The sequence below is a fragment of the Sparus aurata genome, chromosome 20 (genome assembly GCF_900880675.1).
Source record: "Sparus aurata chromosome 20, fSpaAur1.1, whole genome shotgun sequence".
Taxonomy (NCBI): domain Eukaryota; kingdom Metazoa; phylum Chordata; class Actinopteri; order Spariformes; family Sparidae; genus Sparus; species Sparus aurata.
The window spans coordinates 5,664,266-5,678,971 of record NC_044206.1 but is presented as its reverse complement, the minus strand read 5'-3'; the positions used below and the strand labels follow the sequence as shown (position 1 = coordinate 5,678,971).

Here is a 14,706-nt window from a genome sequence, read left to right as displayed (position 1 = left end):
TGAAGGACTCCAGCAGCACTTGTATAAAACAGAACAGCCTGATTACAGTGTCTCAGCTTGTGGTCTTCACACGGTCAACATGAAACACATTACAAAAAACATTTCAATAAGGTAGGTGTGTAGATGAAAAGATAAAAAATAAAAACTATATATATATATATATATATATATGTATAAATATAAATATAAATATAAATATAAATATAAATATATATATATATATATATATATATATATATATATATATATATATATATATATATATTCATGTTCATCTTAAAAGGTGGGTTGGTTTGTGTTCCGCTAATCTGACACAAATTAGACCACAGCCCCTGATATGATATGATTTTGCCGAGGGTCTTCTCTGGTTTTATTATAGAAAGTGTATGAAATCCATTATTAATATAGTCATGCATTCTGTTACTGTCATACTTATGGAGGTCATTTTACTAAAGATAAATGATTACTGTTGTTATTAGGGACCTTCCAGAACTCCTCAAGGACTTGTGGGGGTACCTGAATCCCACTTTATGAATCACCTGTTCAGAGGATAGTTTAAAACATTCTTTGTCACTTCTTATGAATGAAAGCGTATTTTGACAAAAACTGCCACCTATAGCTTAACTTAACTGAGCTTTGGTGAAACTTGTCATTTCTATCCAGCTGTATAGATCACATGAAGTCCGGAGATGTAAGTTTGTGGTCTCGCTGTGGCTGCCGGCGAGTGACACTGATGTAAGGTGATAGTGCTGTAAAGACAGGCCTCTCTCTGAAGCCACAGAGCTCTAATTCAATCAGCAATTTACATGTGATCAGGACAGGACAGCCTATCTCCACAGAAAAGTTACACTGACGATGGAGAGGTCACATTCTATCACGCTCACACAGAGAGCTGTGTGTGTGTTTCAAGTGTGTGTGTATACATAAAATCTATTATATCTTTCCGCAGTATGAACTGAATCCGTTCATCCATCACTTGTGTACAAACTCTTCCTCCGTGTTTACGAGCATTCATTCTTCTTTGGGTGAAAACACGTCTCCTCCTTCCCAGCAGTAGCAAACAGTTAGCTCACCCTCTAGGGGTCACTTGGCACCACGACATGTTCTGTCAGTAGTGAGGAGGATTAGATGGATTAGATATTTAGCGAAATCTCCCCATGCTGCTGTAAATAGACAGATGGGTGTGTCACCCACCCTCCCCCAATGTGCACACACACACACACACACACACACACACACACACACACACACACACACACACACACACACACACACACGCACACACACACACACACTTCACACCAGCCTCTCTGTTTCCATGCTAGGCCACAACATAACAGAACAGATGTTTGTCTATTTTAGATTTTAATTCCAAAATAAAAATATCCAAAGATTGAAAGAATGCTTAAAGCCTATTTTTTATTGTATGTTACTTGTTGTGTTTTTCTTTAACTCATAGAGAATAGTGTTTTTTTTATTTTTTTAGCATAATGTTGATTAGTTTACATCTCAGGCCAATGGACTCCACGGATAAAAACATTTCCAACAAGAGACTTTTTATGGGCTAACATTGGCCATTGCAAAAGTAATCATATATTATTTTATTCATGTCATCTTACTTCATTCCTATGGCAAATTTCCTCAGTTGGCAATAGACAGTGTTGCTGTGGAATGTTTTTGCCATTCATTTATAGGGTTAGGTAATAATGAACAAAAGGCGTCTAAAACAACGTGGTAGATGAGAGATTTATCAGTGTAAAGCCTCTGTAGCAGGAGGCAAAGGGAAGATGGGGAGTAAGGAAAGAGGGTTAACGGGGGCGGGGTCACAGGGTACATGTAGGGGGTGACTGGGGGGATGATTGGAGGACGTGGATTTCAGGTCTCCACAACCCCCTGCAGTGGGGATAAAACTCTTTTCAAAACACGGCCAGATTAGTGCTTCCACAGCACCCCCCATACGAACACACACACACACACACACACACACACACACACACACTCACACACACACACCCTCCCTCCTCATCCTGACAATCATCACTTTCCAACACAATGTCTAGATTAAAACCTCACAAGCCTTGTTTTTATTGGAGCACGGCGGTGTTAGGATCAAGAATATAGGCTGCTGTGTCCTTAATGGTGATTCTTGGTGTAAGAAATTTTCGGGAAGCCTTTGTTTTGGGATGTTTTGGCTTCAGTGATTGCTGCTAATCTCCTCTGATGGAAGATCAGATACAGTAATTCTAATTAATCCGCAATCGTATTTAATCCACGTTGGGTATAATATTTGATTTCAAAAAGACAAACATGCATTCCCAAACAAAGGCGGTACATGTCACAGAGAGGGGTAAATAAAGGTAGCTCAAACTGACATGGGCCACAGTGCTTTCACATTAGTTTCACTTCTGTTCAGGATTTTCACTGTGTTCTGTGTGTGATAAATACAGTCTAACCCGAATGTGTGAACAGTAATGACACAACCTTTATGTTTACTACAGCATCTTTCAGTTGTGTGAAAAAAAAAACGCTGAAGTGAGCAATCTACTTTCTCTGGCTGAGTTTAAGGCTTTAGCAAATCTTTGTTACACAACACTTCACAGTGAATTGTCTCTTAACTTCTTTGTGTTGTTATCTGCGAATCGCAATCTGGGTCACACTTGTCACGCTGATTTAAAGGGTAAATCCACCAATTTCACAAAAGGCTTCTTACTACTTTTTTTCACATAATATGCAGTAGTAATCCCCAAGACCTGTAAACACACTTTAATGTATTAAATTGGTGGAGTTACCTTTAAACTAGATGAAGGTAGAATCACTGTGTGCAGTTTTTATTGTTAACATTCAGGTTTACATTATCATCAGAACATACTGTCAATGAATGCAAAGGGGTTGGCCCTGTATTGTATTGCTCATGTAGTTCATATAGCATTGGCTTCAGTTAAATCTTACTGAAATATTTATTGAGTCATTTCATTTGAATTAATTTTAAATCAATTGAATTACCTGCTGCATTGATTGTTCAATTATTTATTTGGAAGTCATTTTTTGTCACATAGACATACTGCTGCAGTAGGTCATTTAAAATCTGCCAGCCTCAATGAGTTTCAATAGTTTTTTGGGTCCAATGATGGAAAACATTGTTACAGAGCTTTTCAATATTATGAAAGGTTGTACGTAGTTTCCTGATGCCCTAAGAGTAATCTGAAATGAAATCAAACTTTACAGAGCGGGTGGGACACGCATCCAAAATCCCAATCTGATGTCATGAGGTCAGGGGATGTCATCGGACCAGTGCTTACATAACAGAATTTAACCGTAGTCCGTGATGCGTGATTGCATGTCAGAAGGGAAGTAAAGGAGCAGGAGAGAAGTGAATTATTAAACTTCTATGTAAAGACTTTTTTTTTCCTTTAATGGTGACACAATTGTTTGCAGTGAAATTTGTTTATCAATTCATGGTCTCATCCATCATCTAGTACACACTGGATGGTTGAATAGGTCCGCACCAGCTTAAAATAAGGTGTGTGTGTGTGTGTGTGTGTGCGTTTGTGTGCGTCTGTGTGTGTGTGTGTGTATACATGTATTTGTGTGTGTGTTTTCATTAGGGGAAGCTCTTGCATTATGAGTTCCCTGCCTGTCACAGACTTATAATGATTTGAAGTGGATGATCAGGGTTTGAGTGTGTAACTGTGAGAGCAGTGCAAGGCCAGTAGAGGGTGTATGAGAGTAGGCATCTACACTCTCAGCTCCTCTCTCTTCTTTTTCTATGATTCTGTGCCCTGTTATTACATAATGACTCAGTGTGTGTGCGTGTGTGTGTGTGTGTTTGTGTGAATATATGTACATGTTTGCGCATGCTCTTTCCTCTGTCCTGAGGGCACTGTCGGCCAACATCAGCATTGGGGCTGTGTCTCTCGCTCCACTGACCACCACACACACATACACACACACACACGCACGCACGCACGCACACACACACGCACGCACACACACACACACACACACACACACACACACACACTCCTTCAGGCATGACAATTCTCCCACTTAATTCCATAACACATAACACAGCACACAGATAGAAAGACAGACAAAATGGATATGCAAGAAAATATTAAAAGATACAACAAGCAGTCCAGGTTGTAATCACGTTTGTGAACAAAAACAATAGACGGCAGTCCCACAGAAAAGGTCAACTGACAAGCACACTGATTGGAAATGACATACTCATACTATAGGTTTACTCACAGGACCAATCTCCAAAGCTGAATGTGGTCATGCAACCCTGTCTCTATATACTGTCGCAGCAGATAGGTTTATGAGAAACATACTGTCGTCAAAACTGTCGATTACACTTTTTCATCAAAATAAGGGACATCTTTTCTTCAATGCTTTTATCTGCAAATTCACAAAATATTTACACTGAAATTATGTACCAAATTTGAACAGATAATGTGTTTAATTTGTTTTTAAAAAAAATCCTTTTGATGTCATTCAAAGCAAGTATTTGTGGTATTGTTGGGCTTTGGCGCATTTAATGGGCCATGAAGAAACTATACAAATCAGTCAAAGTAAAGCTGAATTCTAACTGTATAACAGAGATTTGGACTCTTTGTGGCTATTTTGTGACTTGGACTCGTGAACTCACTGTTTTGATGGCTTCCAATAGTTGTTTTTTATTGGGTTGCAAGATACATCTCTAGGATGGGCTGGGATGCATCATCAGTGTTGTTCATGGGGTCATTAAGGTATCCAAAGCCACTTAGTGGCTTTCTCTGCAGCTTCAGTGATGGAACTTATGGCCTCCCTCTTCGTAGTTCCGCTTTGTCAAAGTCCTGCCAGAGCTTGACAGATTGACTAGCAAACCCCCCCGCAGCCCACTTTCATCAGCTTGCAGAGAGCCCCCCAGTCTCAGCTTCTGCAGTGCTCCACCAGCTCCTGGTATTTGGCAAGCTTCTTCTTGTGGGCCTCCTCCATGTGTTTTTCCCAGCTTGGTGGAGTCTGAGAAGATGATCACATCTGGGCGGAGTCACGTGTGCATTATGTGATTAGGGAACTTTGGACAATCTGCCCAGGTCCTGTCTCTTGTTTGGAATAAGTCTTCTCTCCAGCCTTGAAGAAAGGGATGGTTCTCCTTCTGGGGTGGAGTTGGCTGGTCTGAATTGCTGTGGTGACTCTTTCCACAACTGCCTTGAGCACCTGGTCGTGGCGCCAGCAGTAGCGACCATTGGCCAAGGCTTTGGGGCAGCTGCTGAGATGTTGTTTCAGGGATCCACTTCCAGCACACAGGACAGGTAGGTCTCTCAGTCTGCCCCAAGTATGAAGGTTTGCTGGACTTGGTAAGGTGTCACAGACAACTGGAACCAAAAATCTGATGCAGTACATGTCAGCCCACCAGTGATCCGACTAGTGATCATCCACAGCAGTGTGTTATCCCACCTTGTCCAGGCTCCTTGCTGACTGAGTCCCACCATCTTTTTCCTTTTGCTTTGTCAATCTGGCAGCTTGGAAAGTAGCCCAGGCCTGATCATCCTGGTGCTGTAGATTTGTATATATAATCTAGAAGTATAATTTGTAGTATATTAATGTAATTTCAGAACCTGCACACCTACATACTGAACTTGGGTCCTGTGAAATCCCTAATCAGGCAGCGAAAGTGAAAACACCTGTGCGGATGGAGTGTGCTTGGACATGAAATTCACTTTGGAGTTTAGAGCCTAAGGAAACAGATATTGAACATAAAGAATGAATGCATGTTTAGTCAGTGTCCATATACAGTACTGACATATGACAGAGCAAGTCACATAGTGTGTGGGAAAGGGGGCTATGCACTACTATTGATAAGATATAGTACTTTATCAATCTGTCAATGATAGAATGTTTACTCTGTGTGTAACTATTTATTTTCCCTCGGTATTCAGATTGTCCTTTCAGTCTGGGCACCTCAAGGCAGTATATCAGACTTTATAGCCTGCAAGCACAAAAGTACATATTCTTGTTCAGACAGACAATATAATCACATGTATGGTAACACTTATGGAATATTGTCTCTTCCGGTCAGTCCTGTTATCATCTCATGGGTTGTAATCCCAGTGCAAACATTCCTATTTTCCTGAACAGTGATCCATTTCAGTCTGACTCTTTCCATTTTAAAAAGGTCAGTTGGGAGCTCCAGAGCAGAAATCTGTTGCAGAGGAGAGGAAGGAAATGTCATCATGAGGAGAGGAAAGGGGAAAAAAATATTTAGCACCACTTATTTTCTTCATATTCTAGTATTTGTACAAACAAATTTGAGCATGAAAGTTCATCCCTAACCTTGTATTTAGTAGTTTGACAAAATAACCTGAATTAAGGGTTCACTTACTAGCTTCTTCCAGTTCTTGGTTGCAAGCTGTGGTGAAAGATAGTAAATACACCTTAACTTCAGATTATTAGATCAAGGTCTATATAGAGTCCCTACATGTTGTGATCAACCTGTATAAATCCTTTGGAAACCAATGGCTGTCTGAAACACATTGAATCAATATAAAACATATGGTTTACATTGGAAAATGGTCAGCATGTGTGCACATGCAAAAATTACCAGGCAAGTGGACCTTGATTTAGGATTTTAAAAAAAGATTCAAGGTCAAGAATGAACATGCTCAATGTCAGGACTTTGACCAATGGTTTTTGAGGAGATTCATAAACTCATATGTCACCCATTTTAGAGATGATCTTGGCACTCTTGCTTTCCTCTTTCCAATTGGGTCAATTTACAAGACCAGTTTATATGGCTCCCTGACTGAGTCATCATATTGAGTTATCAGTATAATGAAGTATCACGATGCGAGTTGCCTTACATGAAGGTGCCAGTTTTGAAACATTGTGTACCGAAACAGGTAGCAGGGGTAGATTGGCAACATCGAGTGATAATTACTTTTAACAACTGTCTGTGAAATTGTGGTGGGTCGCACACACACTGAAACTTAAGGCACCTCCAGAGATGTATTTATTGGTGCCATGGGTGTCAAGAGTACATACTAACTGATGGGATGGTATTGGCAACCTTGTCTCCTAAAAATGACATGTATGTATGTATAGGCTAATAACAATTTTGAGAAGGAAATGAATCCTGGATTTTTAAATTCTTTCTCATTCTTTAGATATTATAATATGAGATAAATGACCATACTTTACCATTGCACCATTTGTTGATGATTGGAGGATAGCTACACCTAGCATACACAACATTTTCAAAGATAAGGCTGTAGTGTTGCTAACAGACACTCTGTCACAACTACATTGCTTTTCCAGCTACTTTCACTGACTCAATTTTAAAGAGCTACAAGTAGGCTTACTTGCTAAGGTTACTGTGGCATCATCAGCTAACCATTAGCTAACATAAAGATTTATCTGTAAATCAGTGCAGAGAAAGTAATGACCAGTGACCTTTATAAATATGTGTACTTATTATATTCAGTTGAGAAATGAAGAAATCTCTGACAATGGAGCTGTCTTAGGGTGAAAAATGAATTTCAGTGTAAATGCATAAAGTTGCATGGTACTGTGTTGTTGGAGGTAAGCCACCAATGACGGACTGAGATTCCCACCCACACACTGTATATGTGTCAAGTGCCACTGCTGAGGAACTAGTGCTTTCATTGGATGTTAATAATATTATCTAAATTACATAGTGTTTACAGTGATATTTTTCTACGCCTATGGCGCAAATTACATTCTTGTGTCAGCTTATAAGACCACTGTAGAAGATACATGTAACGTTAGCCAGTCAAGGTGATTTAATTTCAAAGGGCGCAGTTTTGGAGAAGAAATTCAAATTATGAATTTTGATATTTACAATATTTATGAAGAAATAATACAAACTCGATATGAATTTTTCTAAAACTGAATAAACATGCTGTTGTCAGAGAAAATTAAGGTCCCTTGAACGCTGTTGAAGCTTGAAAGGTGGCAGGGTCCGCCAAATGAGAATAAAACAGTAAAACTGTATGAAATTGTGTTGTCCTTTAAGGCAAGTTTGTTCATTCAGTCATTCTGAATAATGCTAACTTCATAGTGCGCCTTTGACAATATTATTGAAATTATAATTGTGTTTACAGTGCTTTTTAAAAGTCTGTCGCTCAAATCACATTCTTGTCAGAGGACACATGTAGTCTACTCAAGTGTGTATAGATTTAACAAAGAATTTATTTAATAAAATACATAGATTGGTTTTATATTTTAATGTATTTCAAAATTAGCTCTGCCTCTGCCATTCCTTTATACTAGTTATACCCTTTATATTGTATTGTTTATTGCATCCCGTCATGATCTGCTGAGGATGATAAGATTTCTGGACCCGTGGGTTCCTTTCCTTTTGTTTATGGAAAAAGTCAATTGACAGATTGTGCTCTTTCTCAAAGGCGAGGTCTTAACTGACGCCTTTATTTTGAAGTCCGACTTGCTCGACTTCCGCTACTATTGTGTCTTAATATGGCCGCATGACGCTGCTCGTAGCGGGACTGTTTACGCTGTGCTGAGAGGGAGAGGCGGACCGTTCAGTCCCCCAGACAGTACTTGAGAGAAATGGCCACAATGTTGACAGCTGAATAGCCCGAACACATTTCTTTTTTCTTTTCGGTTTACACTCACCACACGCTGAGAACCCAATGAATGGAGTTGCTTTTTGCCTTGTTGGAATTCCACCTCAGTCAGACACTGAAGTAAGTCAAAACTCAATATTCTGAATATGTTTTTGGTGTCTTCTGTCAGTGATGACTTAAAGTGCTTTTAGGTTTATTTCATTGTACTGTGTGTTTCTTCACCTGTGTTATGAGTTTCCTCTTTCAAATACATTTTTTTTCCTCGGGTGCCAACAACTACAAAATAGATAAAAGCATATGTTCGAGGTGCTAATCTTCACTTTAGCTGAAGTGCAAGGTGTAACAGCATGTCCATAACGTAAAAGCCCTTTAAATTCGCCATATATATTATTTTTTTTACTAAAGGCGACACTTTATTAATTTTTCATATAACCCCCATTGCCCAAATTTGCGTCGTAATCACATGATAAGTGTCAGTTAAAGTTTTAACTTGACATCCCAGTATTCATAAAACTTAACTGCTAGCATAGCTTCAGCATTCGTCGTCTCCTCCAGAAGCACAAGTCCTTTTTGGGGGGGATGTTCTCAGGCACTTGTCCGCGTATTATGCAACTTGTCAAATTCCCCATCTTGAAACAAAAGTGCAGGCTGCAGGCTGTTCACCCACATAATGTTAATCCATGAATAAGTGATGACTTCAAATGCACTGTTTTGTTTGAAAGCAGAGACAAAATGCTCAACTGCACAACACTAATCTATCTGACAACTTGCAGCTAGTTCCACATACTTGGAGTCCTGTCTTCAACACAGCCCATGTTTTTTTTTTTTTTTTTTTTTGTTCACCAGAGGATCATATATTGAACTCTGCAAATGACAGAATCATTGCTCCATGTTTTCAGGGAATGCAGCACATATTTTCGCTGTGACAGTTTTACACTCCCCACCCTCTTCTCGGTGCAGAGATGATAGGGTACGGGTGGGTGGGCAGAGAGACAATAAGAAATTGGGCTGGAATGCATGTATTTCCATATGCCAGCCCACATATGCACAGTTAGCGACAGAAGGCACATTGTAGCCATTAGTCTTCTCTCAGCGGAGAAACATTCATCCAGAAATGACACAACATTTCAGAAATATCCTCCTCCTCTTAACAATCACTACCAGCACTGGTTGATCTAAACAGTGCATATTCATGAGGCCTGTTTCTAGTCTGGATTCTGACATTTTTCTCTCCAATCTCTCATTACTTTGATCACTCCCATCACACGACTCGTTGTTCTTCGCTCAGATGAGCTATTTTTCTCCACTCACTGTGTGGTTTTCGTATTATTCACATCTTATTACTGTGGGATCGTGTCATGGCCCAGTTAGCATCGGGGTCATGGGTCGTATGATAACTGCCATCGGTGTTGGAGTTTCCAAATCAAGAGTTGCAAACTGTGACTTTTTCTGACAATGGCACAGAGAGATTGACAGTCAGTTTATAGAAGATTTATAACCTGTTATTAGGCAGCAGATAATAGGTGTATTCAGGCTTCAGTTGATTTAAAAGGGAGACAAGGAAAAGTTAAACATTTTGGAGAAAAAGAAGGTCAATGTCACTCTCATATCTATGTTTTAAGTACAGAACTGGAGTCGGGGTTAGCCTAGCTTAGCATAAGACAGTTAAGATAGTTAAAGATACAGTTCACCCACAAATATTACATATTTTACCTCATACCTTTAGTGTTATTTATCCATTTACATTGTTTTGGTGTGAGTTACTGAGTTTTGAGGATATCAGTTATAGAGTTTTTTGCTTTCTCTCCAGTAGAATGGAACTAGTTGGCAATCTGCTTGTCGTGTTCAAAGTGCCCAAAAACATTCACTTCCTTCTTCGTGGTGATACGTTTTTTTCAATGTATTCATGATGCTTTAAGTTGAGCTGAGTGTGTCAGAGTGAGTCAGCTACTTCAGCTGATTTCTCCATTTTTCACATTTTTAGGTGGATCAATAGCACTGTAGGTAAGAGTAAAAAGTTTGGGATGAAATGTCCCTTTAATGTGACTATGTCTGAAATTCAAAGATATACCTATCAGTGTATTGTATTTGTTTATCCGTATTCAAACAGAATAGGAGTTTGAGCCCAAACAGGTCTTACAGTTTGAATATTTAAGTTATTCCGATGTTCGAATGAACCTTTGACCGTAGAAATTCAAAGTGACAGCACTAGTATCCATTGTCTGAAAAATGAATGCCAAGTGCCAAAGCCAGTTGGGCTGAGGGCTGCTTGACACACTGGTGGTTAAATGTTTGTACCAAAATATTTATGCATTGGTAATAATAATGATGATAATAAAAACTTACTTATACTGACGTGATACTAGAGGGGTGCTGTCTGTGTCGGAGTTTGACACAAACACGCACAGGGACCTCCCCACAGTTCATCATACATGTAAAATGCAAATCAATGGCAAAATCTAACCATTTTAGAGCAAAATCCCCAAATCATAAGATTGTGATTTTTATTCCAACGTCTTTCCCCTCCACGTATAGCTCAGCTCTCACCGCAGCTCAGTCTCCATGACACAGTAGTCTTCACTGTTGATTGGCTTTTGCTTTTACTTGTGATGTATAACCAATCAGATAGTCCTGTGGGTGGGATATCGAGCGAGACTACAGTGGTGACTACATACAGAGAAAGGTAGCTAGACTAGAGCTAAAGTAGGATTTATTAAAATTAGTTTACCGCTAAACCTTTTTTTATTTCTGCTACTTGTAGTAGAGAGTGGGGAGTCTATTGAGGAAGTTTAAGTTGATTAAACTGATTAACCTTTAAATGTACTTTTATATTTGAACCTTATGTACATTTGATAGTAAATAAATACTAAAGTAGAGAGATCAAATGTTGGTTGACCTTGAGTCGACTAAGTGTTGTAAAAATATATTTGCTTTTTTAAGTTTGTAGTCAACATTATACCTTATTATCTCAATGGAATGTACTGAAATGAACATATATGTCACACAAAAAAGCAGTTTATTATTTTGGCCATTAAAAAAATATGCTTGGCTGGTAGATTTTTTTTTATATATCAGTCAACTTGGACACGACCGCACAGCACGTCTCTGCAGCATGTGTTACGTGCGATGACCAGTCAGAGATGACTAGTGACCACAGGTTCAGGGAGAGGGCTCTGGACAGGCTGGTCAATACAGTTGTATACAGCATATCATTAGAGAAAGGGCTGCAACTAATGATTGCCATCATTGATTTAACTTGTTTTCTCTAGAGATATCAGAAAATGATTTTAGAAAATTATCCAGAGCTCAGGTTGATATCTTCCTATTTTTAGCCAACCATCAGTCCAGAAACCAAACAATTTCACTATGTTATCACATATGACAAAGAAAAGCTTTGAATTCTCACATTTTAGAGTTGGAACCAGATGATATTTGCCATTAAGAATTCCTTCAGTGATTCATCAATAATCAAAACAGCTGCTGAAGGTCAGTTGACCTTGAGCAATAACCCCCACAAACCTTTTCAGTACTTTTGGCAACATAAATACATTGCTGTTTTTTTTTTTTTTTAAGTTCTGTATACTTCATGAATTCATGTTTCATATGGTCCTCCTATTTTGCCAACCCTCCCCATCAGATTCTTTGTGTTCAGTCGAGCAGGCTCCTCTTACCTTATATGTCTTACTGCCAAATTTTGCCCTCAGCCCAGGCCGAAAGGGGTGATTAGTTTGTGCTGGTTTCACTTCACGTGCTCACAGAAGTAAAACAGTGGTATTTCTCTTTCAGGCAGCTACTGGATTTCAGAATAGGCCTGTTTGCTCTGAAAGGACTTGTTTTATTAATGAATTAATTATTGATAAAGCACTCTGGCATCAGGACTATTTCCTTGCTTTCTTTAGAGCTTAGTCATTCTAATGATCATGTAGAAATAATGTCAGCCTGTATGGCATTTCCAGTTGATTGATCCTCTATTGATTGTTTGTAGTAAATGCTACTGACATCTAAAGTGGAGGGTCTTAGTTCATGGTACCCTATTCAACAGTAATCATTGAAAAAATAATGATGTCGTCAGCATCTCAACATCTGTACAATCACTTATAATGCATGGAGCTCTATTAGCTCTATAAAAGTGCAGGCGAATGATTCAGCGGATTCGTAATGGACCAGTAGGATGAGATGCTTTGGTGTCATAGTTGTAACAGTTCCATTAGAAACAGTTGCTGATGCAGCTGGCTGATGCTGATTTATTGCTTGCTTCCTCGCTGAGATATAAACGTATAATGAAAACAGTAACTGTGGTCAGTATAGTTTCAGTCATTTTTTATTGAGATCTTTTTTGTATACCTGTAAACTTTTATGCTGACAGATCAATGGCAGACTTGTTGGCTTTGTTGGCACCAATTAAGTATTAATACAACTTATATTATCCTGTTCTATTTAGTGTATTTAGTATCTACACATTATGGTTTGCTGTTGCAGCCTTAGTTTTATGCGTATGTGTGCATACATAACATTTAGCTATTAAGTGGGGCTGGGTGAAATGGCTTTCAATAGTATCATGATGATTTTACCATATATTGCAATACACTATATATCTCAATAGTCTGAAATCTGACAAAATCAAATATCACAATATTTCTGGACAGATACCTCAATATCAATATTGTGGCATCATTGTCGGGATGACTATAATAATGAAATATTAGCATAATGAGATTTTTGATAAATGATCATCAGTAATGTGGATACAATAACAAAGTGGATGGATAAAGACACAAGTAGAACAGTCTGTCTGTCTGTCAGTCCAGAAAATGACATCACTTGACTGTTATGTAGCCTTTAAAACTAGGAAAAGACAACACTTATGACATCATGATGTAATGGCAACATATCAGTCAGGCACTACCAAAGACGTGAAGGTTAGGTGGATTGGAATATATAATGTTCGTGTGATGGTTATGTCTATCTAAAGTAAATGTGTAAGTCATGTGATAACTGGCTACCTGTCCAAGTCTCACTCTCACTCACAGTGCATACTGCCTGGAATGGGCAGTACTGCAGGGCATATGGTTTAGTGATTAGAAGGATGGAGTGTCCAGCAGGAACAAAGTTTAGGAAAAAAAGATTTAGGGCAGTTTTCCATCAAATACAAATGCCACCATAAGTTTGCCACTTGGTTCATTGCCATTTTGCACAGTGCAAAGCAGAATAAACAGGCAGAGTTGACAGATTGCATTTGCTCTCTGTATCTGCTAATGGGAAAAGTTCAGCATTATCAGCAGTGAAGAAATCTGAAAAAGCAATATCGCTAAGTGACTTTCCCAATTACAATGATGAAGTGTCTCTGAGCTAACAAGCACTTACCCCCCTCCCCTCATATATTCACAGGGTGTGTGTGTGCATGTGTGTGTGTGTGTGTGTGTGTGTGTGTGTGTATGTGTGTGTCAGGGGGAGGGGCTTGTGAGGAGTGACAGGGAGCAAATTGCACGCTGCAGATGGGGAACAGTCATTGTTCTGTTTTTTTCGAACTTGGGGGCTCTGTACTGTATCGCAGAGTGGGGGCAGCTCAATGGGTGGGGTGTGTATGTGTGTGGGGGTAGGGGAGGTAGGCAGGCTGAGCCTTGCTGTGAAATTTGTGACAATGGAGCTCTGTTAAGCTGTGTACTGCAATGTGTGTGTGTGTGTGTGTGTGTGTGTGTGTGTGTGTGTGTGTGTGTGTGTGAAGAGAGGAATGATGTGGGTAGATACTGTGTAGGTCAAGGTTGAAAGGTCGGACATAGGGCTAGTACAGCCTTGTTTAATGCTGATGGTTCCCACCTAAACCCATTGAGAAAAGGTGTGTGTGTGTTTGTGTGTGTAACAGACGGGGTAACTGCACACACTGGACCATTCTTCTTCAAACAGGTGGGCTGCTCAGGAATGTGTCAGTCAAAGAGTGTCGGTGATTACACCGCTGCAATGGAATGATGTGTGTGTGTAAGAGCGAAAGAGTAAAAGCAGTCAGATGAGAAAAAGCAGAATTGAAAAGTGCAGCAGAGACATTGATGGAACAGACTAAAGTAAAGTGTCCTTGTGAAAACGAAGGCTAGCAGAGCTCAGGAAGGATCAGGTGCAGTGGATT

General features: G+C 39.3%; 1 protein-coding gene across 2 annotated transcripts in view; it reads left to right on the top strand.

The window, feature by feature from the left end:
- LOC115571034 (rho GTPase-activating protein 23-like) overlaps nucleotides 1-14,706 on the top strand; it is a 68,693-nt gene that overhangs the window by 14,473 nt on the left and 39,514 nt on the right. The window contains exon 1 of one of the 2 annotated variants that reach the window (XM_030400035.1): nucleotides 8,494-8,705. The exons of the other annotated variant lie outside the window; for it this stretch is intronic. Coding sequence (XP_030255895.1) covers nucleotides 8,652-8,705 — 54 coding nt within the window. The 5' untranslated portion in view covers nucleotides 8,494-8,651. Of the gene's footprint in view, nucleotides 1-8,493; nucleotides 8,706-14,706 lie in introns of those variants that run through there. 2 annotated transcript variants of the gene reach the window in all.